Below are 26,901 nucleotides of genomic sequence, written 5' to 3' on the forward strand. Positions count from 1 at the left end.
TAAATAAAATTCTGCACAAATATTATCAGCAATGCCATCGAGCCATCCTCTTTTCTTTGTGTGATTTAATCTTTTATAGTGGAAGCACAACAAATCAATGTATATAAATATATGTGATATATAATGTATACATACATGTATGCATAATATAACACATAAATACATAAGATAATACATATAAAGTTCTATCAATACAAAAAACAAAGGATTATTCTGCTACTGAGAACATAAAGGGAAAGGCTGAAAGATGCAGTTTCTTTTACTAATCCAGCATAGAAAGTAGAATCTAAAAATGAAACGACCAAGTTAAATTTGACTGAGTTTAAAAAAAACACAATATCTGCTATCTGATAACTTATGAGTATAAAATTTCCTCAGTAGTCTACAGAAAACAATCAGCCATATTTTTACTTGAAATATTTACTTTCCTCCTGTCCTCAGGTGTTTCATTTCAGCTCAGACCTCAAGAAAAAGACAAGTTTTTTAATTTAAATATATTTTATGTCACTTTTCATTAAAAATTATACTATGGTAATAATTCTAACTATTGTACTTTTTAATGAACACTTTTCCCATGAGCATTAGAAAGGAGGCTCCTCCTGCCCACTCCATCCTTCATTTATTTTCTATCCAGGTCTTGTACATCCCTGCAGCATCCAGCTCCACATCATATCTGGAGGGGAAGAGGACTCACCCCACTTTCACTAACTCTGACTTTTTAAATTCTTTATTGAGTATCTTTTTTTCTTTTTGCTCACCATCCTCTGGTAACACAGCCTCTTCTCCTTTCAGGGAACCACCTCTCTCTAATCCCACCCTCAGGCTCCAGGGGTGAGTACATGCCTATGGCCTGGCCAATCAGACCACTGCATTCTCTAGCTACCCAATCCAGGCCAATCAGAGACTTCCCTGGGTCTTTTGGTGGAGAAGAACCAATAGGGAGGCAGTCTTCTTGTGAAGCTGTAGGTGCCAAAAAATAGCTATTTTTGCCACAGTGAAGAGAGCCTGTCTGAGAGGACAGCCAGCACAGAGGAGAGCAAAGACAAGGGACAATGAAATAGTGTTCTAAAGACACTGTCTCAGCCCCTGAATCCACACATGGGGTTTTAAAACACAATACAATAAGCCGCTAAATTTAAATTCCCTCTTTGACCTATGCCAGTTACAACTAGGGTTCTGCCACTTGCTGTAGAAAAAGTCCTGATAATACATAATCTAACAGTTATCTAGAAGTAATTGGATTTATTTTTCAGCAAATATATCAAAAGACGATACCTATAAGTGAGTACTACAAAAGGTTCCTTCAAAGTATTACCTTTTGGGTACTCTGCTCAATGTTAGGTGGCAGCCGGGATGGGAGGGGAGTTTGGGGGAGAATGGATACATGCATATGTATGGCTGAGTCCCTTTGCTGTGCACCTGAAACTATCACAACATTGTTAATTGGCTATACTCCAATAAAAATTAAAAGTTAAAAAAGTAAATAAATAAAAATAGCCCTCCATCCACATTTCATGATAGACACAAAACTCAGTGAAATGACATCAAGAAAAAGGTAAAAAATTAAAATTAATGTATTCATTTAAAAATATATATTACTTTTTGGAAGATGCTCACTTGTTCCAACCATACTAGCTATTATTGCTAAAACTTGTTTGTATTCCTCTTTTGAAAGTTTCTTTATAGTCACAGCTCATATGTTTTCACTTCCATGCAGCCTAGTCATTAGCTACTATTTAATAGGGAATACAGGCTTAGTGGTTAATAGCCTGATAACAACGCTTGTATAAATCAGCCATTATGAACCATCAAGCTTTCCTCACGACTTGAAATGGTGCACAAACCTCCTCCAACTGACTTTTTTCTCTTATTTCACACTCAGAGCAGAGCTAGAAGCTATTTTAAATCTAGTTTCCCATAACAGTTTGGGGAGAATACAGCTCCCCTCCAAAAATAAAACTCCACACTATTTACTGGCTCCTACTGCTGGGAAGAATACTTTTAGGCATGACTTTCCTTCCTACTTCAACACATACAAACATAGGAACGCATGTCCTCATAGATCACCTCATCAGACCATATGAAATGTCTGGATCTCCCCTTACATGCATCTGGTATTGAAGTGCTATTTCATCAGAATCCCAGTTTCATCTAACTCACTAGGTTCTATAATATCAATGCTTTGGCTCTATGGCCAGAGGCTGCTGCTAGATTCACCCCAAGAACAGCTGTCCCAAATTCACGATAGACAAATTCTACACAGGGAAAATGAGCAGGATCTTTTCAGCCTGGGTTCTCAAAGGCTCCCACCCAGCTTGCTCACACACTCCTAAATCTGAAAAATTTTACTCAACCATTCTCAATTACTTAAAAAAAAAAAAAAAAGTCCTCCCTAAAACCCCAGAATCAAGCACAGTGCTCTTAAGACTAAGCCCTTTTCTGCTTCTCCAGTTGAAATGGAGGTTTGTACATGTGAAGGGCACGTGCATAATCATCTCTACCAAAGGCACAACCTTTCGGCTGACATTAGTAACACAACAAAGTATTTCAACGTGAAGAAACAAAAGAAATACCTTGTAATACATTCACAGGAATCACAGGCACTCTCAAAGAGATTTATGAAGCCAGAGGCATTACTGTTAAAATTCCTGAAAAGGAGAAATTCAAAATAGAGACATCTGACATACAAGACTTGAAAAAGAGTTGAGAAATGCCATTCATGTTCTTGAAGAAAGGACTAGCAATTTTTCAAAGGTCAAAATTCTCCAAAATTAATTTTTAAACCTGATGCATTTCATTCAAAATTCCAATTAAGAGTTTTAAAAAATAAACTTGTTACTTTAGAATCGGTCTTTATTCCTAAAGATAATATAGACAGTTGTCAATGTACTCTGCACTGTTTCCTCTATTCTTTTTTTTTTTTTTTTTTCGGTACGCGGGCCTCTCACTGCTGTGGCCTCTCCAGTTGCGGAGCACAGGCTCCGGACGCGCAGACTCAGCGGCCATGGCTCACGGGCCCAGCTGCTCCGCGACATGTGGGATCCTCCCAGACCGGGGCACGAACCCGTGTCCCCTGCATCAGCAGGCGGACTCTCAACCACTGTTGTCACCAGGGAAGCCCTGTTTCCTCTATTCTTAACATCTCACATTAGTACAGTGTATTTGTCACAATTAATGAACCAATATTGGTAAAGACTTTCTTTGAAATTAACAAAATGAATCTAAAGTTCATCTTGAAGAATAAACAAGAGATAATAGCCAGAAATAGGTTGAAAAAAGAAATACAATGCTAGAAAAAAAAAAAAAAGAAAGAAATACAATGCTAGGAAAATTTCCTATCAGGTATTTAAACAGACTATAAAATTATAGCAAAGAAAACAGTCTGATGCTTGACAAAAAGAGCCGGACTGATCAAAAGAAGAGAATAACGAGTCTAGAAATGGATCCAAGGAATCTGATAGGATTCAAGAATTGATAAAGGTAATATACGAAGTTAATGAGAAAAGGATGGATTATTCAAAGCAGTTTGGGGATACTGGCTAGTCATCTAGAAACAAATCAAGGTGGAATCCAATTGCAAAATAAATTCAGAATAAATTAAATGTTTAAGTGTTAAGAAGTCAATCAAAAAATATACCAAAATACAATAAGTAAATTTTTAAAAAATGAGGGGACTCCCCTGGTGGTGCAGTGGTTAAGAATCCACCTGCCAATGCAGGGGACATGGATTCCATCCCTGGTCCGGGAAGATCCCACATGCCGCGGAGCAATGAAGGCCATGCACCACAACTACTAAGCCTGCCCTCTAGAGCCCGAGCCACAACTACTGAGCCCGCGAGCCACAACTACTGAGCCTGTGTGCCACAACTACTGAAGCCCGCGTGCGTAGAGCCTGTGCTCCACAACAAGGGAAGCCACCGCAATGAGAAGACCACGCACCACAACGAAGAGTAGCCCTCGCTCGCTGCAACTAGAGAAAGCATGCATGCACTAACGAAGACCCAACGCAGCCAAAAATAAAATTTAAAAAAAAATGGGATTGGAGAAATCTTTTCTATATAAAAGCCAAAAACTTGTAACTATGAAACATAAACTGATAATTTTTACTATGAAAATAAAAATTTCTGACAGAAAAAAAACCATTAATAGTTAAAATACAAACCAGATAAAACATTTGCAGTACATATGACAAGCAAAGGGTTAATATCCTTAGAAACAAAGATCTCTTGTAAACCAATTTACTAATAGATGAACTATCCCAGCTCCTAGCTAACCAACCCCAGTTGCCCACGGAGCCTCTTCTCTCTCAAGGACCCTGTTCCAGCAATTCTATCCCCTCCCATCATTAATTTTTTCCCTCTTCTTGAACATTCTCAACAGCAAACATGCAGGTACTTCCATCTAAATATAAATAAATCAAAGCAATAAAAAACCACCTTCTCCTGACCCTCTTTCCCCGTGGAGCTAGAACCCCATTTCTTTGCTCCCTTTTGCTGCAAAACTCCATGGAAGTGTGTTAACTTAATACAATGTCTCCAGCTTATCTCCTCCTATGATCTCTTAAACCCATCTCTACTAGGCTTTTGCCCTTTCCCTCTAATCTTTTCAGAGGCAACTACAGTTAATAGTTCAGTAAATGTTTCCAGAATTTCTTCTCTGCAGATACAAATATACCCCAATACGTTTAAAAACTAGTTATCTCTGTGTGGTGAGATAACAGATGACTTTTCTTTTTTTCCTTTATAAAGTTTTGGTACTGTCTGAATTTTTTCAATATATAAGCCTGTGTTACTTTTATAATCAAGGGGAAAAAAGTTGTTTTCATTTTGATAAAGTCACTATCTTAGCCTTAAGAACACTACATCTGTGGCTTTGCTTTTAAAATGAAGAGTTAGAAATAAAACTAGAATAAATGAAATTGTTCACTTTTAAGAGGGAAAAAAACCCTACTAAAAATAAGCAGTAACCCCTCATTCCAGAGATGCATTTATTTGGATGACTTTTTATGAGTGCAGCTTCTATACTGACGTCTTTCTAGCTAGAGGTTATGATTTTTTTCCTGGGATAGATGACGGAGAAGGATAAATGGTGAGCAGAGGGTCTCAGAAGGGCCTAGGATGGGATCACAGAATGAGAGGTCCAAAAGGCACCTTGAGGTCATGAAAGAGATCCTCCACTCATCTGATATACCTTCTCGCCCTCCAACACACATACACATACACACACACACACACACACACACACACACCCCTTTATCAACAGACTGGAGCCCTCATTAACCCCTCCCTGCACCGAGTCCACCATGATCCTCATTCCCAGCTTGACCCCCTTCATCACCACCTTCCTTTGCTATCTTTCCTGCTTGGCTCCTTTCTTCTCCTGACCTGAACAAACCTGTTATTCATCCTCCCGTTTATGAGATAAAACTAATTCCTTGCTTTAAAACAGAACAGTTAGAAACACAGTGTGGAGATGGTAAGTCTATAAAGCCCAAAATACTTTTTAAAGTGAAGTATTTTTAAGAGGTTGAGAATATTTTCAAAAACACTCCCATGAAGGTCGAAACACAGAACTCTGCAATGGCCTATAGAAGTGCATTTGTTGAATTAGATCTAAGCCGAAGCCAATCATTTGTTATAAAAAAGAAAAGGACACCAATGTATACCTATGCGTGGAAAAAGGTCTGAAAGTGTATGCAACATAATAGTAATAGTAGTTTCATCTGGGCCACTGGGGGGAGTGTTAATTTCCTTTCCTATAAAGTTGTATTTTCTAACTGTTCTATAATTTATACATATTACTTACATAATAAAAAAAATTAAATACATGAATTGAATATAAGCCCAAAGAGAAAAGAAGGGGAAAGACAAAAAGCTAGGGAGGGGAAAGTAGCAGCGGGGAAGTGGCAAAGAAACCGCTGAATTCGTCCACGTTGAGAGGTACAGGGCAGACAGCTCTAAATCACAGTCCTCATCTTTATCCTGCAAACCCAGGAGAGTCCCCTGCTTTGTTCTGGTAAGTATGGCTAACAGACTCTAGCCAAGTCCAACACAGTTGAAATGCATAAATGTAACCATATAGAAGAAGAAATTAACAGCTTCCTCCTGGGAGGGGAGGAGTACCCTCAGGAATGCTGGTATTCCCAGAGCTGCTTCTCTCCACCTTTGTGTTTGCATCTCAAGCTCCAGGAGCCCCTGAAAAGCAAGCTATCCATTTTCAAGGAGTAAATCTCTCGGACGAATACCTTCTGTTCACTGGCTGGAGAGGAAAGGTGCTGGGCCGTGTATTGGAACTCCAGCTATCTCTTCTGGCACAGGTTCTCAGGGATGAGACCATGTCTAGTGAGGATTTTCTCCAGATTCGACAGCCTTGGCCCTACCAAAACACGCAGCTTTGTTTTCACCATACATCACTCAACCTGAGTCTTTCGTTTTTCCTTTCAAGCATCCACAGGTCAAATACTGTGTGTTCCCAATGGTCTGAACTTCTTGGACCAGCAAAGGGACATTCATTTTGCTCAGCACTCCTTTCACATTTCTATTGTGTTCGATTTCCCACTCCCCCTACCCAAGTCCCCAGAGAATAACTTCTTCCTTGTTTTAATAACCTGGACCGCAGTCAAGGTTGATGTGTTTCTCCATTTTGCAGGATATTTTCTTCAGAAGAGACAAAACAGAGGCTGACAGAGTAGCAGGGCTTGGGAGCAGCGTTAGGAAATCAGCAGGCGTTAGGAACACACAGAAAATGATTCTAAAGAAATACAAAGCAGACAGCAACGCGAGGCACCGTACACAGAATTATTCATAAAGGTGGACTCGTGCTTAGAAAGATTCCCCTGCAATTTTTTTCTCCCAATGACCCACTTAGAAAATATAATTTCATTTGTTGGTAAGGAAAAGGGTCAGAGTTAAGAAAGTGGCTTCATAAAGTACCTTCTCTTTGACTTAAATTGAAACACAATATTCTCCCATTTGAGGTCATAAAAGTAGCTCTGATCCCTATGGGCACGCAGAGATTAGAAAATGAGTAAAGGGAGGAGGAGAGAGGAGTAAATCACTGGTAAGATTCCCTCCTCGCCACCCCGTTTCAAGTTTTCATCTCGTCTTGCCCATGTCCCCCCTACAATCCTATCCCCAACCAGTATAATAACACTGCTCTCCAACATCTAACGAAAGATGTCTCTGTGGACTTGCTTAAGCAAGGAAACAAGCTCACTCTTTTTTTAAAAAGTAAAATTCTCAAGGAAAGACGATGTGAACAAATATTTAGTGGGCGTTAGTGGGAGGCACATGATCTTTTAATAAAAACGTTATAATGCCTCTTTTTTATGAGTGATTTAGAAACTATATCCTTTTTCTCCAAAACATGACTCAAACCTCCAGTATTCATGTTACAGATCTACCTTGTCACCATGATTTTTCTTACTACTGATTTCAGATAGTGTCCAGACACTAGTAACAGATACATGCAAAAACACAGTTATTTCTCTTTGTCTTTCTTCATGGAATATCTTTTCGCAAATGTATTTTCCGTATTAACAGCATTTTCATACCATGGCAAAGGAAAGCAAATTTGGTACAGAGAATAAAGATACCTACCCAGATTATGTACCTCCTGGGGAAAAACCACTTTCTACTGGGATATCAGCTTCAATTGAATCCAGTTCTCAGCTGTTCATGGCCTTGGAGGAAAGAGCTAAGGAGCTGCTATTTTTAGGGCTAAGAGAGGCAAACTGTGGGTCATGATGTATTAGTGAGCTGTAAAATCAATCTACACATCTCAACCAGCATTTTTTTTAATGATATGGAATAAAGTAGAAAGCATCAGTATGCACAGCATGTAATAAGTATTGTTTTGTGAAAACTTCTATGTGTGTGGGTACATCTGATCTCAGTGTAAAAAGGTATTTCTAACTGTGGTCGCAGTCTAGAAAGTTTAAGAAACTCTGATCTAGGGCCCAGATACTGGAGTCAGACAGAAGTGGGTTCCAACGTGGCTCTGACCCTTACTTGCTAAGTGAACTTGGTTAGGTGGCTTAACCTCTCAAGCTTCCTCATGTGAAAGATGGGTGTGAACATAATACCCTAGGATTGTCATGAGATCAAAAGAGGAGAGGTACATAAAGCCCTTCACACCCTGCCCAATAATGTTAACATCCATCTTCAGGTAAATGTTCAGCTCACACTCAGAAGCAAACATTTAGTTGACTTACAAAAGAGAAAAAAACACAGTGTGAGAGAAGATATTAGGAAAGTAGACAATTGTAACGTTTTGGTCTCCAAAGAGTTACTCTTCTATAGGACTATCTACTGGAGGAGTCCTTGATGCTTTTTATACAACTCTCTGAATAGAGTATTCAAGAAATACATTTTAATTTCAGGAGTCCTTTTCCAAAATGTAAGCACCAGATCAATGAAAACACTTCTAGTTTTTGTTTCTTACACAGGATTGAACAAAACAAATTATTTGCATTTTGTGCTTCATCTTTATAATATAGCTTCTGACTCCCTCGCAAGTGACTAATATCATGTGTCTAAAGATCTTAAAAGGTACCAAAATTATCTCACCTGTGGAAAGACCCAGATTCAAATACATGCCAAGATTCCTTATATGTAATTTTCGTAATTAAGCAAATAAACTAACCCTGTACTCCAGCATGAAGAAATTTAAAAAACGGAAAACACACCACTCACTTCACAATCGTGTTCTATCTATTCTTGGCATGTAGTCTGGGGAGGGTTACTAAATTCTGATTACAGCAGAGAGAAGAAAAGCAAGGGATCCAGAAAGAAAGGCTGGGACCACGAAACACAGGACAAGTTTTGAGTAGGTGTAAAGATACAGTCCTAAAACTGTCAGCAGCCCCTTGGATGGAAGTGGGGAGAGAAAAAACTCCAAGTCCATAGCAGGCTTTTTTACTTTTGGGTCTAGAGAGACGAAGTGGAGATTTGGTTAAAATAGAAAAATTGGGGGCTGGGGGTGGAAAGAAGGATCTAATAGTGAGTCTTAGAAGATGAAAAACAACTTCACTAATCACTGAAGGATGATCCAACAAACAGGACTGAACCAACAAAAGAAAGATGAGAAGAGGAAGGCTGGTTTTGGTGTTTAAGCAGAGAAAATAAAATCAAAAGAAACAGTTACAGAAGTGTCCTAGGGTGCAGGCTCTAAGGCTGGGGAAACACAGATGTTAAGGAATTTTAAAAAGTTTTTGCAGAAAGTCTGGCCATAGACTTGGGGTAAAAATTAAGTTCTCCCTGAGAGATTTATAGGTACATAGAGAAAAGGCAAGTTAAGTATGGCTGAAAGATTTGACCGATCTAACAGGAATATGTGTAATGCCACAAATGTAATACTTTTTTGAAACGTTCACCAGGAAATGAGCAGGGTTGCTACAGCATCATTTTTAAAATTTTTTTTCAGGAGTATGTTGATGAGAAATGTCACCACCTCCATTTTTACCCACAGTATATCTACAATAAATAAGAGCAGGCAGAGAGAGACAGAGGGAAAAAATGAATAGATTCTTCCCATCCCTGTGCACCAACTGCTACCCTGATTACCCATCATCAGTCCTAACTCCTGCATCACCCCAGGTGCCAGTCAACAAGGCCTATGTCATTTGCTTTGCCATCATCGCATTGTCCACTCACTTGCTCTGCCCTTCTGTCCATTTCACTGAGCTGGAGCTCCCAGCAGCAACTCTAGAAGAGAAGAAGAGGTGGGGAATGGGGACTGGAGCATGCGTGGCTCTAGCAAGCCCCCCAGATCCCACAGTCCAATGAGAAGCCACTAAATACACAGAGATGTAAAGCCAGCTGTCTAGTCAAGAGTGCTGAACTGAGGACTCGATCCCACTGGGGCTGATAGAGTGGGGGTGTGGAAGGCATCACAGGGAGGCTGGAAAGAGCCTTTGCTTTGGAATCAGATCTGGACTTGGAATCCCAGCTCTACCACATAGTATGATGTGAACTTGGGAAGTTACTTAATTCTCTGAGCTTGACTGACTTATTTGGAAAACAGGATAACAGTACCTAGGCATCATAATGCCATCAGGAAGATTAGATGAGGTGACCTAGACGAGTGCCTGACACACCACAGGCGCTTCATGACTGTCACATCCTACTGCCCACCAACTCAGATTCGAAACGAGAAGTGAGTTCTTTTACGGTTTAAAGCAAGTCCCACCTGCTTTGTTTTTTCAGTTCCAGGTGCAAAGCATTGCCCCTACCTATGTTTGATTGCTATGTTCTCCCTATTCTGGTTGTGTATCAAGTGTGATAAAAGCCTGTTCAGGCAACCAGGTGTGAACACATCTGACTTTGGATGGTCCAAATCGTCTTCACTCAAATAGAAGTTTGGATCCTGGACTTTGTAAACTCTAAGCATTTCTTGATAAGAGAATGTAATGATTAACCTCTGTGATATCACTAGCAAAACACAAACATTAAACAAGTTTGAATGGACAAAAGTTCGAAGGACTCTAAAACATTCAATAAGGAAAGGCCATATTAAATTTCCCCAGTATTCTCAACCCCCTTGTTCTAGACAAGAACATCCCCTGTTTATATTCCTAAAAATTTAATACTGAACACCACTGACCACCTGGGAGAGGGAGGAAAGCTTCTTAATTCTACAGACGGCCATGCCTATTCTTCTAAAACTGTACTCTCTTCATATGGTATAAGGACCTTTAAAATGGTTCAAACAAGTGTAAGTTACTGTTGAAGGGAAATGGAGTAGAGAAGACCTTACCCCTTTAATGTGGCTCCTAAGTTCATCTGATTCCAGGTCATGCATTCAAGTTGGGAGGTCATTTGGTATAAATTGTCACTGTTAGAGAAAAGCATCCAGAGTTAGAAATGCATAATACAAAAGGCACATACACATGCAACTGTTTCTCCAAAAAGCAATCCACTTTTAACTTTTCTTTACAATGAAAGCCTCCACATTTTCCAGAATGACAGAATACAGGAGTCTGAAATGATTTTCATTTCATCCCACTGATCTCTGCACGTCATTCACTCCACACACAGCGGAAAGGATGTGAGAATAATTTGGAAGCCTTTAAAAAACCTTAGTAGAGCACACACTGAAGTTTCTAAAGAGGTATTAAACCTCTGAAGGGAAGAGGCTGAAGGGAGTGAAACTTTGAAAGGCAACACAGGCTGGATAGCTCAACATTAAAGTTAAAAGCCTGGAGCTGAAAGTAAAAAGACAGCAGATTAATTATTCGTGAAAAGGCCATTAAGTTGTTTTAATCAAAAGGATAAGTATCATGTGGATTATGAGGGCCTGAAAAGCCAAAGACTGATGGGTGATGGATGGTCTAATACTCAAGGATGTGACAAGCGTAAGAAAGAGGATGATAAACTCTAGATACAACTGAAGGAATCATTCTCTATAAATTGTATAGTCACGGAGTGTTTTTTTAAAGCCCCCAACTCAGTTCTAGATTATATGAGGGAAAACAATGGCTGATCATTTACATTAAGACCCCAAAGGAAAAATATCCCACCGTATAAACCAACCAAAAGTTTTCCTCTCCCTTTTTTTTTGCACATACAGCTCTTAAAAATATCATTATTACATACGCTTTAAAACACATCTCTAAATGCATTATAGAAGAGCTATCACATCTATTTCCCAAAACAACACCCTTCTCAAAGTATCCCGCATGCACAACTCATGAACATCTTTATTATATGCTTTTATGTTTATTAATTTATTAATTTTATATTTATCTCCTTCCTAAAAAACTAGCACATAACTCAATTACCAGAAATCTCCTAAGTAACCAAGCTCAACTAGGATGAACCGAAATGGTTAATTATGAAATCTGAGACCCAAGAGATTAATGGTTTGTCTGGGAACGCTTGGTCTAAACACATTACAGAAGAACATTTCCACTCCACCTTCATGGCAGAAGGGAAAGAAGGTAAGAAGCTTTCAGTATGTAATGTATGATACCAGATTGCAAATTCTGGACAATATCCACCTTGTCACGGCATTCCTTTGGACTGCTTCATCCATCGGGCAGAGGTAACACCAAAGTTTAATTAAGAGAAGGTTTTGTAAGGCCAGCCAAACTGGGGACTTGTGGAGGGGTGAGGGAAATTACAGTATTTATCCCTTGGAATAAATGAACACCATGCTCTCTCTCAGCATAGCTTGATAAATCATGGTGGAGTCCATCTGCCTCTCATATAATCACTGAAAATTATTTGGAATTCCTCAGTGGTGGGTACACAGGATAAGGAGGAAATCAGATTCCAGGAGGGAATTTTACGTATGAAATGTGAAGTGACTTCAAACTCGAAGTACGTGTAGTTTCATTAGTCAGTGCATATCTGGACCCCATCATTCATCCCTGTGTCTGACTGGCTATTATGCTACCACAATATCCTACATATCAATGAAAAAAGAAATGATTAGTTTCTCCTGCAGCTTCCCTGTTCACAGCAGCGGCCGGTGCTGGTCTGTGCCACTACATTTCGCAATTCCACGAATTCTTGCTGTAAGGCCAGTGTAATTAATTCCTGAAGGACCCCAATTTTTATTAGAAGTGCCAGCCTGCTGCATTTAACATGGGAGAGTTTCTTGAACTTTCTTTGGGCTGACAGTTCATTAATAAGCGGCCTCCTCCACAATCTCTACTGGTTTTTGTTCTCCTGCGCCTTTTCATCAGGCAATCCATTTATTAATCTTGCCATTAATCTCAGCCAACAGGCATTGTATTCCCCAGGCAGCTCTCTATTTTTGTCACTGATTTTTAAAAACTTGTTCACCAACTAAAATCACTCAGCCCCAGTTGACAATTTTCCTAGGTCCTATTGGGATGTGGGATCTTTCTGAAATTATTTCCTCCTTGCACAAGACTAAGAACACTGTAATTTTCAAGAGGTCTGAGAAGCAAGATGAGTGACAGAAGTTTACACACATGGGTCAATGAGTCCCAAATATCTAACTTTATGATTTAGGAATTTTCTCACAGACTTAAAGAATAGTCCAGCAGATTCCAAAAGAGAAAATAATTTTAAGGACATTTTCTTGGCCCCCAGAAAGAAAACCTTCTAAAATACAGAATCTATGTCCTATATATGTATCTTCCTAGTGGGTGCTTGATAAATACTCTCTACCACACTGCCCAATATGGTAGCCACTAGTCAGACATGGCTATTGAGCACTTGAAATATGGAGAGTACCACACACTGAAATGAGATTTGGGCTTTTGAGGTTAAATAGAATATTTTAAAAATTAATTTCCTGTTTCTTATTTTTTTAATGTGGCTATTAGAAAATTTCAAATTACACAGATGACTTGCATTATGTTTCTATCGAACAGTGCTACTCGGTAAATGTTAAGACCTTGAGCATATCAGTTCAGCTCTCTGCACCTCAGTTTTCTCATCTGTTAAATGGGAATATTAATCTCAATCAGTCTAACTTTACCAGGATGTTGTGAAGCTCTAATACTGGCTCTTTCAGGACTCTGCAGATAATATATTTTAACTTTTTCTAATCCATCAAATTTTGTATAGTACATTCACACATCACCAATACTCCTCACAACAACTGTGAGGCAGGTGTAATTATGATCCCCATTTATCGGAGGAGGACGGAGGCTCAGAGAAGTGCCTAGTGCTGACTTGCCTGATGCCCCCACCTCTACCCTGCTAGGCCCCTTTAAAGGCTTCCTGGCATTATTTGACCTCTGAACCTTGTCCTCTCACTACCATTTAAATGATAGTAAAAATAATATAGTAATACAAACAGGAGTCTGGAGGTGAAACAGAACATACTCAAGGGAGCATCATGACCTTCTCTGTCTCCAAGATGTGGTGCCCAACCACATCCTCTTCACCCGATTAAGAACAGTGTGCCAAGATCCCAGTAGGACCCTCACTTCGATTTCAGTGGTCCTGATAGCTCAGCTTGCAAATCCTCATAAGGGGAGAGAAGGTGGAAAGGGCCAATGGGGAAGGACTTTCAGAAAATCCCCAAGCAAAAACCAAACAAATAACAACCACCACCAAATAGGTTTCCTGAGGCTGGCCATAGGATCAGAGCACAATCTTAACCACATCCTGCCTTCTGTTGGCTGCAACTCCTCAGCGGCTCAGTCAGTCGGCTTGGCTGGCACCATCTTTCAGCTGGATGACAGTGACAGTAATGACAACAGCTGCTGCTGGGAGAGGATAAAATGCAAATTTGAACTAAAAATACTGGTCCCAAGCATGCTTAAAATATGATCTCTCTGGGCAGTTGGTCAACACCCAGCTCTCATCATGAAAACCCACGAAAAGAGGCAGCACCAGTAGAGGAAAATATGACCCCTGGCAAATAAAGCATCTAATTACTAAATAACCACTGTAGGTGTCGACCACCTCATTCCCAGAGGAGATCAGATAAGCAGGTGGTTTGGCTCACAGTGGCCACAGTGGTCATGTAGGCATTTCAGCTCCCCATCTAACTCTGTCTGTTTGGAAGTGAACTCTGAAATTGCTGGCTGCCAAAATATATTCCAAAAGTCATGGTGTCTTTTATATTTTTAAGTAGATCTTTAAACAGAAAAAGTCACTGGTTTCCTATGTCAGAAATGTTTGAAGTTGGAAGCAAGGGAGAGAGGAAAGAAACTTCTATAACTGGGATTAATGCAAGTTGGAGTGAAATAAAAGGAAGTCAGTCCTAGCAAAAAGGGGAACTTAAAAGGAAATCAGTAGTAGATCATATAGAGTTTGCTTTGGCCTGGACTGCAGTATTACTGAGTTCTTGACCTCTGCACAAAAAGAAAGGAAGAGAAAAGCTCTCGGCTATTATCTGGACCAGGACTCCCCCACTCTTCAAATGCATGTGTAATTCAAGTACATTTTCATCTTTAAGTGTGTTTAAGTATATCCAGCAGAACAAAGTAGAAAAGTCCTTATTACCACTGGAATGGAACTGTTGAACCTGATTAAGACTGGAGTTACCTCTGCCAGATGGTTGCTGGCTGGCAAACCAGCAACTTGTTAGAAGAAAAGTATTTCCCGAGATCAAGGAAAAAAATTCCTAATAAGAAAAAGGCACATGTAACTGGCATCTGTGAACAGAATTCATGATGTTTCCAGGGTTTGCTGTAATAGCTCTGCCCCACGCCTCTACCTGACGACCCAACGCTCATGCACAGAGGCTGCAGCCAAACTTCCACGCAGACTCTTTCCTGCGTTCTTCCCTCCAAGGCGCCACGGAGGCTGCCTGTTCAGAAATTTCTGCTCAGCAGGCCATGGTGAATAATCATTTTACAGTCAATCTCTTGGTATTGTAATTTCTCTCTAGCTCACCAGTTAACCAAAGAAAAACCCACAGGGGATTCCACTTCTATTAATAAACACTTGGTCAGCACAAATGTTGCAGGAATAATTGAAACTAGATTTTTCCCGCTCCCTGGAGACAAGTCCAATTCAAGCCTTTCTTTGGCTTTGATAACACTGCCCACCACCCTGGAAACCATTTCAGACTTTCTGCCTTCATGCCTACCTATATGGGAAACAAATATCAGTATTGTCTTAAACGAAACTTGGACACCATGTACAGTGTGTGTAGACGACACGTAGGAAGAGGCATTATTAATTATGATTTTATTTCTTCGGTGACAGATGTCCTCTGATTTAATTCTACATTGAAGGCTAACCTAAATGGTAGATCATGTACTTCCCACTGACCGGATTCCCCAGAAGCTCTATGGCTGCTAAGGAAGCTTCTCTCACATGGAAGACAGTCTACCGGTAACAGGCTCCACTGTCAACTTCATCATTGGATTGAATTGTCAACATTCAATTAAAAATATTCAAATTAGCAATGACTGCTTCTGAATTGGAATAGTTTTACCTGCTAGGGGGCCAAAGGAAACATGCATTCTCATTTAAATTAGTAGCACAGTGCTAAAAATGAATATGTAAACCTAATAAGAGTGCAAAAAGAAAAGGAAACTAGAAGGTCTAAAAAAAAGTGTATGGGGGAATATTTTTCAAACACAGGGCACAGAACTCCTTTTCAAAGTAGCTGTGAGAATCAACCTGTGAAATGGGCATGGTCAGGGACTGTGGGCTCCAAGGAGCTCAGCAGGCTGACGGAGAGAGGGGGACTTGTGGAAGAGGATCCAAGGGAAGTGAGCAGGTAAGGCCCAGCTAGCTGCCTGTTCTAGGTCAAAATCAGGGGAAAACTGTGCTTAGTGTGGTCGGACTTCACTACTTTTTCCCCTCAGGGTAGCATGGGGTCCCTCCTTCCCTGGGACCTTGCCTCTGAGCAAGCACAGACCAGGGTGGCCCTGGAAGCTGTCGCTCCCCCTGGGTCTGGATGGAAGGGAGAAAGGTCTCTGCCACTTCTGCCTGTTTCTTTAGGAGCCTGGACTGAATTTCAGTAGTTCACGCCCAGTGAGTGGTAAAGGGAAAGCTGGAGGAGTCTGGAGCTTGACAGACAGCTGCTTTGTGAGTTAAGACTTCAGGAGAAAGTTCAAGTTGGCCCCTACAATACTCACCAACGAAAATACCGCCTCTGATCCACTGAGCGATTTCAATTGAAAACTATGGGTAAAACTAATGGATAAAGGGGTTTCTTTCACAAATGTGAGGAATAAAGACCTTCCTCTAGCAAGACCTAAGGCAGATGCCACGTTTGGAAAGGAATGGCACTTAACCATCAGGAGAGGCAGCAGGGTGCAGAGGGTGGGAAGATGGATTCTGGAGCCTCACACTTGCTCTGTCCCTTACTGTGTCACACTGGGCAAATTCACCTCCAGGGCTTCAGTTTCCTCCTCTGTAAAATGGGGGTGATAACCTATTGCCTACCTCAAAGAGTTTCAGATTAAATGTAAATAAGTCAATACTTGTGAAGCGCTCAAAATGGTTTCTGGAAGTAGTAAGTTTATATAAGCATTTGTTCTTACTATTTATTAGCAAAGGTGCTGGCACAGACTGTATAAGGGGAATATTCCAGGTGGAGGACACTAAGTGACTTGGAATCCCTCAGCGATTCAGAGCACACATGAGCTTTGAAGGCAGAGAGACTAAGAATCAAATCTTGGTTCTGATTCTCACTCGCTGTGTAACTTGAGCAAGTTACTTGGAGTCTCTGAACCTATCACCTCTTCAGTAGAGTGCGGATTACCGTACCAACCTCGTAGGTAATCAGAAGAACTAAATGAGTAAACTGAGTGAAGCACACAGCGCAGTGCCCACCAGCACACAATATGCAGTAAAGCCTAGTGGTTACGTAATAAGGGCCATGATTGCTGGGCTCCAGAAGGGCTGAAATCTGTTCCAGAATTCTTTAGACAAAATTCTACCCACTCTCAATACGGTGGGGAGAGAGTATGGAGAAAACTATCTCCTAACACTTCCCGTAAGTTGATTGGGGTGTCATTTTCTATTCACTACTAATCACATCTGTGTATAGCTGTAACTCCTCCGATCTGCAACCTGAAAGAGAGGAGAGAATCACTTTACAGTTCTCTCAGAATAGGGAGAGAATTTTGAGAATTTCCTCAAAGCAAATTCACATTGTGCAGTGCTTATTTAATGTCAGTGTATGTACCATTACCTTTAGGTCATGTGGGAAGAGAGACTAAATCCAAGAATGGGGAGACAGAAGCTTTGGAAGGGCAGGGCAAAGAAGCTGGGCAGGCTGCCTTAGGGGGTCAAGTGCAACAAGTCAAACAAAATACAGGCAAGCCTTTCACAGGAGGTCCCAGGTTTAGACAGAAAAGGGAACAGAGCCAGGGATCAGAAGAACCACTGAATATCTAAAAGTTTAGCCGTTAAGTGATTAAAGTTTAGTTGTACTTCCTATGCTTTTTCAAACACTGTGTTCACAAAAGCATTTAAATATCCTTCAAACATTTTTAGGAGTAGGGAAGAAGGAAATGACATAACCGTAATGGTAGTAATGTTGATGCACAGATCCAATTTTAAAACATCCCTACAAATGTCCATCCATCATTACTGCAGGGCAAGTACCTGATCTTTGAAAAGTGATTAGAAATGCTGTCAATTTAGAGTGGATGGAGCTTCAAAGACTCAGCACAAACTTCAAGGAAGCAAACTTTTCCTACGGGGTCACAAATTTTTTTTCAGGAGATATTACTTAAGAGATTTTCCTGTAACAAGAAAAAATGGTATTTTTATGACATTCATATAAAAATGAGCAAAGAAGTTCCAATTATGTAGAAAGAAGAAAGGGATAAGCAAATATCTCTGAAAGATGAACCTGACAAAATTGCTTTATACAGTGGCCAGTTAGAAGATGGATTAGAAAATGTGAAATTTTTATGTATAAAATGCAATCCAAGTGATTTTTCCTGCTTCCATAGCAACCACTAATTCAGCCCTAAGTCAAAATCCACCACAGGGACTCAGTTTGGAGAACTGCTGCTAAGACAGAAGTTGTGATCACTTTATCCCCTACTCATTTTTAGGCTGTTCGGTCCCTTCTTAGGGACCCACAGGGTGGATCTAGGCTTGAAGAGGGGAGAGTAAGAAATGTGTGTAACTGTGTCACTACTGAACCAGACTCCAAAGCCTCGCAGTCCCCAACCTCCAAGCAGGTAGCTGGACCCATCTAAATAGCACCCATTCCAGCATCAAGGTCTTCCTCTCTGCTTGGGGTGAGGCATCAGCCAGGAGCCAAGGGAGAATGACTGGGTCAAGGTCATCTCACTGGGAGCCATTCCATCTGTTCCCCCAATGGCTAGAATAAGAGCAATGCTACTCTGGCAATAGGCAGGAGCAGCTCCTTAAAAAGGATGGCAATGACCCTACCATCTCAGTTTTGCTTGGAGAGGGAGTTCACAACAGAGATTTCAGATCCTGTACCTATTCCAGTGAGTTGACCCACCAAGGGAAGGTGCAAAGATGGCTGCTCGGGACAGATCACTGGGCCTGAGGTGCCAAAGAACAGAACTGGGTTCTAACTAGAGAGGGAGAAAAGGAGGGTGAGAAGGTGTGACCATTCAATACCTCTATCTGGGCAAAATGCATGTCTTTCCCCCCACCTCTAAAATTAAAAAAAAAAAAAGGCGGGGGGGAGTAGGGAGGAAAAAAAGTTATCTTGAATCCAAGATCAGATTAGATATGCCGGATTTCCCGATCAAAAGGAAAGGTTTCCAAAATCTGTGTACTGTAGGCGTACAGAAGTAGACGGGCTCCACCCTGTCCCTCCCCGGGATGGGAGAATCAGACCAGTCCTAGGCTCGGTTTCATAAACACGTCGGAACATTGGCATGAGCCGCCTGCGGGCTCAGGAGCGAACATTCCTTCCCCTCCTCCACCTGTGGGGCTGCAGGTCCCCCAGGCGCGGCCATTCCTTCCACCAATCTCCCAGGGCAGACGCTTTTCCTTCCTTTATTACCTCACTACCTCCTTCCCTTGACGTCAGCCCCGGGTCTTCCAACAGAGGGGAGGGAGGATGGAGATGAGTCTGGGGCAGTCGGTATCAGGATCCCCGCAGCACCGGGTGGGGGGTAGGGATGGAATATGAGGTAATGCGCGCCCAATCCCCGGCATCCAAGGCCGCGATCTGCCACTTCCCTCCCTCCGCCCCACCATCCCGCCCAGCTCCAGCCGGTATAGTTACTAGGCAACCCTATCGGTGACGCGGGATGCCGGCCAAGTTCACCCAAAGTTGAAGAGTAAATTTGGGGGAGAGAAGGTGGAGGGTGGAGCAAGAACCTAGAGAAGGCACGAGGAGCTGGAAAAGAGTCTGCAAGGAAAAGAAGCTGGTCTTCGGCCTCACGGGAACAGGAAGAAGGGCGGGCGCGGGCTGGAGCGGTCTCCCCGAAGGTACCGCTGCCGCCCGACCACAGTCCCGCACACAGTCCGGGGTAGCTGGGCGCTGGGGACGACGCCCACAGAGTGGTGCTGCAGCCCGAGACTCTGAGGGACAGGGGTGGGGAGAAGGCTGTGGCCCGAGTGTACGCGCCCTCGAATTCGTCCCAGAGAAGGCTGGCGGGTGTGGCCAGTGCGCGAGGAGGGGCTTGAGGAGTGAGAAGAAACGAGTGGGAGTGGACCCCGTGTTTAATCTTTGATCCCGAGGAAGCTGAAGTCCTCCCAGCAAAGAGCCCTTTTAAAAAAAATACTCCTCAATATCAGCTCGGTGCTCTGTGATCGCCTGGAGGGGTGGGATAGGGAGGGAGGGAGGGAGGGAGGGAGGGCAAGAGGGAAGAGATGTGGGAACACATGTATATGGATAACTGATTCACTTTGTTATAAAGCAGAAACTAACACACCATTGTAAAGCAATTATACCCCAATAAAGATGTTAAAAAAAATACTCCTCAAAGCGCCGCTCTTTCTTCTTCATCTCCAAACAGTAATCGCCCTCATTTATATTCCAAGTAAGAACACGGTGGGGGGGGGGACTTCCCTGGCGGTCCAGTGATTAAGACTCCGCGCTTCCACTGCAGGGGGCGCGGGTTCGAGCCCTAGTCGCGGAGCTAAGATCCCGCATACCGTGCGGCGCGACCAAAACCAAAAACCAACGTACACACACAAAGTAAGAACGCCGGGAGACGGGGAAAGCTATTTCTTTCAAATAGAGGCCAGGAGAGAGGCTTTCACTTGCTTTTTGGAGACGAGTGGGCTAAAGGTGTACTTTGCCTCCAGGACCCTGCACGGCCGCATCCGGGCTGCCCCGCGTCGGACGTTCCCGTGCCCGCTGGCTCGAGCGCCCCCTCCGAGGTCGCGAGGACCTAGATGAGGTGCCGAGCACCTTCCTACCTGCTGTAGGGCGTCCTCAGCAGCAGGGCCTGGCTGCCTGTGCAGCTGTCGGTGGGCGTGTGGCAGCCGTAGACTGGGGGCGGCACGGAGTACTGCTGTTCACCTGCAGAGAGCCAGGAGAGCGGGGTGAGAGCAGCACACCAAGGGCTGGGGGTGCGAGGCCGCGGTCAAGGGCTGGGGCAGAGCGTCCTGAGCTGGGCTCCCAGGCTGTGCTGGGGGCACTGGGGCCTGGATGCCGGGGCGTGCAGAGAGACGGCCTACAGGTCACAGCGAGCTAAGCCTCTCACTTCACATTCCCTTAGCAGTCACGGCACAGAGCACCGAAAAGACCCTCTGGACATTCGCAGTCTCGGCTGAGAGGAGTTAACATACTTGGGGTGGGGGGAAACAATCTTTTCTTTTGAGTGAGATTAGGCTAATTATTTCTAAAATTCTTTTAGCTATCCTCTCCTCCCTTCCCCAATTTGCTGTGGGCTGGAAATTCCTGGGGAGTGAGGGGTAGCATGGAAGAAGGGGAGAAAGACCCCACATCATTCCCTCCTCTTACCCAGCGAGCCCTGCTGGCCCATGGGATCCTCGTGCTTGAAGGAGTGATTGGGGAACTGTGCCGCGTGGTGCGAGGGCGTGTGACCGTAGCTGGGCGTCCCGTCGAAGGTGACCGTGCTGTATCCTGCGGGCGCGGCCGAGAGAGAGAAACAGCGTCGGCGGGGAGTCAGGGACCGTGTGTCTGAACCAGAACCCGGGCGAGGAGCGCCCAGCCCCTCATTCGGATCCCGCTGCCTCAGCCCCCAAGGCTTGCAGCGAGAAGCCAGGCCCAATGTGACCTCGCGACAGGCTCCCCGTCCTTTCCCGAGTAAAACCCAGGCCTCCCCACCATTTCCCAATTTATTTACGCCCTCGTCTTTCACGGTGTCCGCCGCTTCTGCACCGAACACCTCGCAAGTATGAAAGCCGACAACCGCTCGGCGGAGAAAGTTGTTCTCCCCCCAAAACTGGGCAGCGCGGGCGACCGAAATGAATCTGTTCGCCCGACCCGGCGCTGACTCGCAGCCGTAAATCAGAGGCCTGCGCACCAACTTTCATTAATTACTCGGGGCCAGTTAAACGGCATGGGCTTTAAATGGGGAGAGTATACAGAGTAATGTTATCTGTCTGAGGCTGCGCGACCCACCACTGACACCCAAGGCCCTCGGGAAGGCTGGTGAGGGGGAAAAAGAAGGGGCCTTTCAAGTTGGGCCCACGGGCCTCGACCCCGCCCCCTCCTCCTTCCTACCTCGGACCCACCTCGCGCCCAGCGGGTCGGACTGTGACCACCATTGCCGGGGCGGACTTCCTCGCGCACCAGTCCAGGAAGCCTGTTTGTTTCAGTGTGCCTGAGACTCTACCTCCCTTTCCCTCCATGGTATGCACTGGTCCTCTGCCTCAGTTTCCCTGCCGAGAAACCGAGGGCAATACCGCCCGTATTCTTCCCCAGCTCTCCGAAAGTGAGGGGGAAAAAAACCCCAAAAACGTGTTGGTTGAGAAACGTAGTCTCCTTCTGTGACTATTGTCACTAAATTACTTTAAACATTTACCCCACTAGCTTCCGCAAAACTGTAGCTGCCTCTGGGGAAAAAGTATCCTCCAGCTAAGATAAAGATCAGTTCTGAGCCCTGAACCCAATGGTGGGGTCCCTGACTATGCGCAGGCTCAGTAGTCTCTGGCCTGAGGTCCTGACCAACTGACGAATCAGATTGGTCCAGACGCTCACATCGGCTCCCTGCAGGGCCACTGGGCCGGACCCAGTCCCCCCACCCTCAGCCCCGCCTCTGGGCACTGAGCTGAGTCTCCAAACCCCCGCTCAATTCTTGGGAGAGGGATAAGTCAAATGAACCCCATTCCCCCACTCTTGCCCCAGACATGGTCAAGACTCTACAACAGGTGTCCAGTGAAGACTCAGATTGAACAGTGAAAGGTGGCCATTACCCACATCTTTCAAATACACATCCCCCCCCCAAAAAAACAAAAACCGACCTTCTACAGTCCACTTCGGGGAATGTGGTGTGTCAGTGTGGGAGGGAGGGTTTGAACAGGTCTTCATTACCAGATTGTACAGGGCAGTCCAAGTCTCACGCACCAATTGGCGCCACAGGTTGACAACTTGAGAAGCCACCAGCTTTTATAATTTACATGACCCCAGAGGCCTCCATTTCTGGCCTGCTAAGTGGGCAAAGATAACCCCCGCCCCGTTAGCTGTCAGGAGTCGGTGAGCACGCTTGGGCTTCCAGGCACTTCATTTTGGGAGCGGAGGCCAGGCTGTGTTTAAGGCCTACCAGTCCGCTGACAAACGAAACTTGGCTCCAAGCACCCAGTTTTGCAGAGGGAAGGCCGAATTTTCAAAGACCATTTTTTAAATAAAGAGGAGAAACATAAGCAATAAAGAAGTTGTCTCTAGACGAACCCTTCTCCATTCCTGAGCCGATAAGAAGGCAGTGGCCCGGGCACCGTGCTGTCCTCGGAGGCGGGCTCCGCAACCTTCGGTGCGCGGCTAGGGCCACGGGTTGCGGGCTGCAGCTCCTGCGCCGGCCGCGTCGCCTCCGCGCCCCGCGAGGCTCCCAAGGACCCGTCCCAGACCGGACACCGGACCGCTGGGCAGAGGCTGGCCTCCAACCCCCTCTCGCAGTCCCCCTCCCCGGAGAGGGGATGGGCTTCGGTGAAAGGGCCCTCAGAGAGGAGGGAGAGTTCTTTAAATTAGAAACTTACCGGATGCGGAACTGATCAGAGCGTGCTGTCCCGGGGCCTAGCGCTGAGCCAGGCGCGGAGGGCGCGGGGGCGGAGGCCGGGGCAGGGACAGCTGCCGGCCGAAAGGGGCAGCGTGTTCAAAGGCTCCTTGTACAGGCCTTAGAGGGAGAGGCTCGAGGGGCCAAGGTAGCGCCTTTCCCACGATTAGTCTCGGCCGGGGAAGGGAATGCAACCTTGACCGCGGGGAGAGGCGAGACACGCTGAGCGCCTCTCTCCCCCGCCCGACGCAGCGGAGGAGCCCGGGAACCGCCTGGCCGGGCCAGGCCCCGCGGGAGCTGAGGGATGAAGTGGACAGCAGGCTCAGTCAGGAAGGTGGTCCCAAGGCTGAAAATCATGACTCCGCAGCTGCCGCAGCATACGGGGAAATTTGTCCCGCAACGAAATACCCTCTCCAATGCGACCCAAGGGGGGCGCCCTTGGCCCTAGGGCTGAGCTGGTGTCCCCACGTGACACTAGGGTGGCCCGGTGATAACAAGGCCTCCTGTAGGTATAGGGTGCTGCGCGCCAGCCGGTCTGGGGGAATCGGGCAGACTGTCAAGCAGTCTTTGTCTTCCCTTCCCAAACCCTGCACTTAGTCTAGGGCTATCGAAGTCCTCGCCCTTCTTCTGCCCCGGCAAATACCCCACCCCTCACACAGACTACAGTGGGTTGGGTGCCCATCCAGCAGGGAAGAGAAAATCCATCTCAACAGCGGGGCCTAGATCCCTGGGAAAGGAGGTAGAAATAACCTAGAATGGTCTGGGTTTGAGTCCAAGTTCTGCCACAGAGAGATCTCCTGCACACATTATCTCTTAGAGCCTAGAGTTCCTCATCCAAAAATAAGGGGCTCCTCCAGTGTCAGGCTGTGAGCTTCCTGCAAAGGCTGAGGCACTTTAATTGTCTTAACATTCAATCCCCAGTGCCTGGCACAGAGTAGGTGCTCAATAAATGTTTCCTGAATTGATATTTAGAAGCAAGATTAGAATACCAGCTATAATATTTAAGCAATTGGAAAAAAACGAGGTGTGATACCTTGGGGTGGGGGGAGGTTCAAGAGTGCCAGCAATTGTCCCCACCCCTGGGCCACTGCTAGGTTGCCCTGCCTGGGGACAGGGATCTCGAAGCTTGATTCCTCTCCGCCTCGGCCTGCTGATGGCCATTGCCACACTTTGGGGAAGGAATTGATGCCCTTGCTTTCCCCTGGTTAAGCCTCCTGCCAAGACTCTACATTGCTGGGAGAGCTGCAGGAAGCCCAGAAATCGAGAGAATAAATCTGAAATCTCAGGGCCCCAGGGCCCACTCTGTTTGCCAATGCCAGGGTTGAGGCACAAGTGGCTTCTGACATCCGACCCCAGCTCCCAGCTGCTGATTGAGTCCCAAGGACTGGTCAAGTGTGATCCCTTTATGTTTTGATTACAAGAGAGAACCTAAGCCGGAAGAAGACAGGAACCCGCTTACAGGCTGTGGCCTGGATCTGGGGCCGCCTCTCTACTGGGCTATTTCCCAGGATGGGGAGGGGGGACTCCTTTACCTGCTAGTCGGTCTCCAGCTCCCAAGCCCCTTTTCTCTTTAACATCCTGGGCCTATCCTCTAGAAAAGAATTGGGATTTTTCCTTTAAGCATATTGCCCACTGGCTAGGATGCCCACAGTCTCACTCCTGAGGCTGAGTTGATGAAATTCTGGGCACCAGCACCCTGTAGAAGGATGGACCCAGGGATCCAATCAAAGCCACAGAGTCCAGGTTCCAAAACCCCGGACAGAACCTAGATGGTTTCAAATAAATGATAATGGTAGTATTTTGCACAGGGGGTACTTAGATCAAATAGCTTCTCAGGTGTCTTCAAATAGCAAGCATCCACACAGAGACTCACTCATGTCACACACCTCCCTGCCAGTCTTGCCGTTTCTGGTCCAACCAAGTTTACGTGGCTGCTGCCTTCTGTGTTTAGAACCCCTGCGGGGGGAGGGTCGGACTTCTGCTTCTGTGGCATAGAACTTCAAACCTGAGCCAAACACCAGGTTGCCCATGTTGGCTCTCCTCTTACAGATGGGGAAACTGAGACCTGGAGATTTGCCAGAGGTAACACCAGCCTGCTAATTAGAGGTGGTACGATCAGAGGAAAAGAATCTGTAATAGTCACTGAGTTGTTCCAATACTCCCTGAGTTCGAAACACTAATTTCCTTTAGGAAAGACCTAGAGTGGAGGGACCCCATGGATGGGCTTGAGGTTCTTCCACAGAACATGGATCCCAGGTTCCCCGAACGAAAAGAGGAGGGGGGTTTCGGTTTCGCCAGGGCTTCGGGTGGGCTAGGTGCTCAGGGCTGGGGTAAGATACGAACAGCCTAGAAATACGGTTTTAGAATGTGCGTGACAAGGCGGGAAGAACAGGGCCCTTCTTCTGAGCCTTGGGAGCCGCAGCACCTCCTGCAAACAGTACACACTCTGCTCCTCCTAGCCCACGCATTCTAGAAACATCCCAGTCCCTAGGCCCGAGGGAATTTTTGCTCTAGGAAAAGCATCCACGCCTTTTTAAAAGCATTTCCTAAAATATCAAATCAACCCGAATTGGTTTAGGTTCCCAACAGCGCACAAGTCTAATTAGAATAAACTTAGAAACGAAAATACAAAGGTTTGGCATGATTGGTTCCGTGCTGGTCCCTGAGAAAGAGAAGTGAGAGGGCGCCGGCGCGGGATGAGAAAACCACCGGCTGTGTCCCTCGATGTACAATGACTGAAAAGGGAAAATAAACCTGTCCTTGTTCTAACCTCCAAGTCTTGCAAAAATCTTTCTCCAGCAAAGTCCCGTGTTCAACGACGAGGAGGCGCCAGAGGCGGGCTGGAAGGAAGGCCGACGCTCGGGCCTCATTCCACCGCCTGTGGTAGGACCCGGTCCCGCAGAGATTGGAATCAGATAAACGGGGTTCTCTTCCAGCCCTGGAGCCCGCGTGGTCGCCACCTGAGCTGAAACCCAGGAGAGATCCACTTATACACTACCATGCGCTGGAGCCACAGGCGAACACGGACACGGGTCCAGGAAAGCCACTATTGTCTCTAGCTCATTCATTTACTCATTCTAGTGCTCCAAGGTGCTTACTGTGCCCCCCTTAGGTCTAGAGTGGCTCCTGGACATTTTGGCGTGGCAGAGGCAGCAAAGGCTGCTCACCCTGCGCTGGTCCCACTCTGAATCCAGGGTCTAAAAAGTCCAATGCCTGGCGACAGTTTGGTGGTGCCTTGAGCGACAAAACCTCTTCCCGAGGCAGAGCCAGGCATTGCACCGGTTCCCGCTTCCCACTCCCACGGGGAATAGTCCTAGAATCTCCCGAGGTCCGAGGGGCCCCAGATGACCTCCCGGCTCATGCGAAGAGTCCGGTTCCCCGCTCTGGAG

The 26,901-nt window shown here is 45.2% G+C and overlaps 1 protein-coding gene across 9 annotated transcripts in view; it reads right to left on the minus strand.

The window, feature by feature from the left end:
• WT1 (WT1 transcription factor) overlaps positions 1-26,901 on the minus strand; it is a 49,706-nt gene that overhangs the window by 21,772 nt on the left and 1,033 nt on the right. For 2 of the 9 annotated variants that reach the window (XM_029208071.1, XM_029208064.1), the window contains exons 2-6: positions 26,283-26,477; positions 21,301-21,423; positions 20,754-20,856; positions 10,756-10,833; positions 9,654-9,704 (exon numbers count right to left, since the gene is read on the minus strand). In XM_029208071.1, coding sequence (XP_029063904.1) covers positions 9,654-9,704; positions 10,756-10,833; positions 20,754-20,856; positions 21,301-21,423; positions 26,283-26,477 — 550 coding nt within the window. Of the gene's footprint in view, positions 1-2,573; positions 3,193-9,653; positions 9,705-10,755; positions 10,834-20,753; positions 20,857-21,300; positions 21,424-22,037; positions 22,538-26,282; positions 26,478-26,901 lie in introns of those variants that run through there. The other 7 variants (XM_029208068.1, XM_029208066.1, XM_029208070.1 and 4 more) reach the window with 5 other exon arrangements.

The sequence above is a fragment of the Monodon monoceros genome, unplaced genomic scaffold, assembly GCF_005190385.1.
Source record: "Monodon monoceros isolate NGI ecotype Baffin Bay Population unplaced genomic scaffold, NGI_Narwhal_1 Super_Scaffold_7, whole genome shotgun sequence".
Taxonomy (NCBI): Eukaryota; Metazoa; Chordata; class Mammalia; order Artiodactyla; family Monodontidae; genus Monodon; species Monodon monoceros.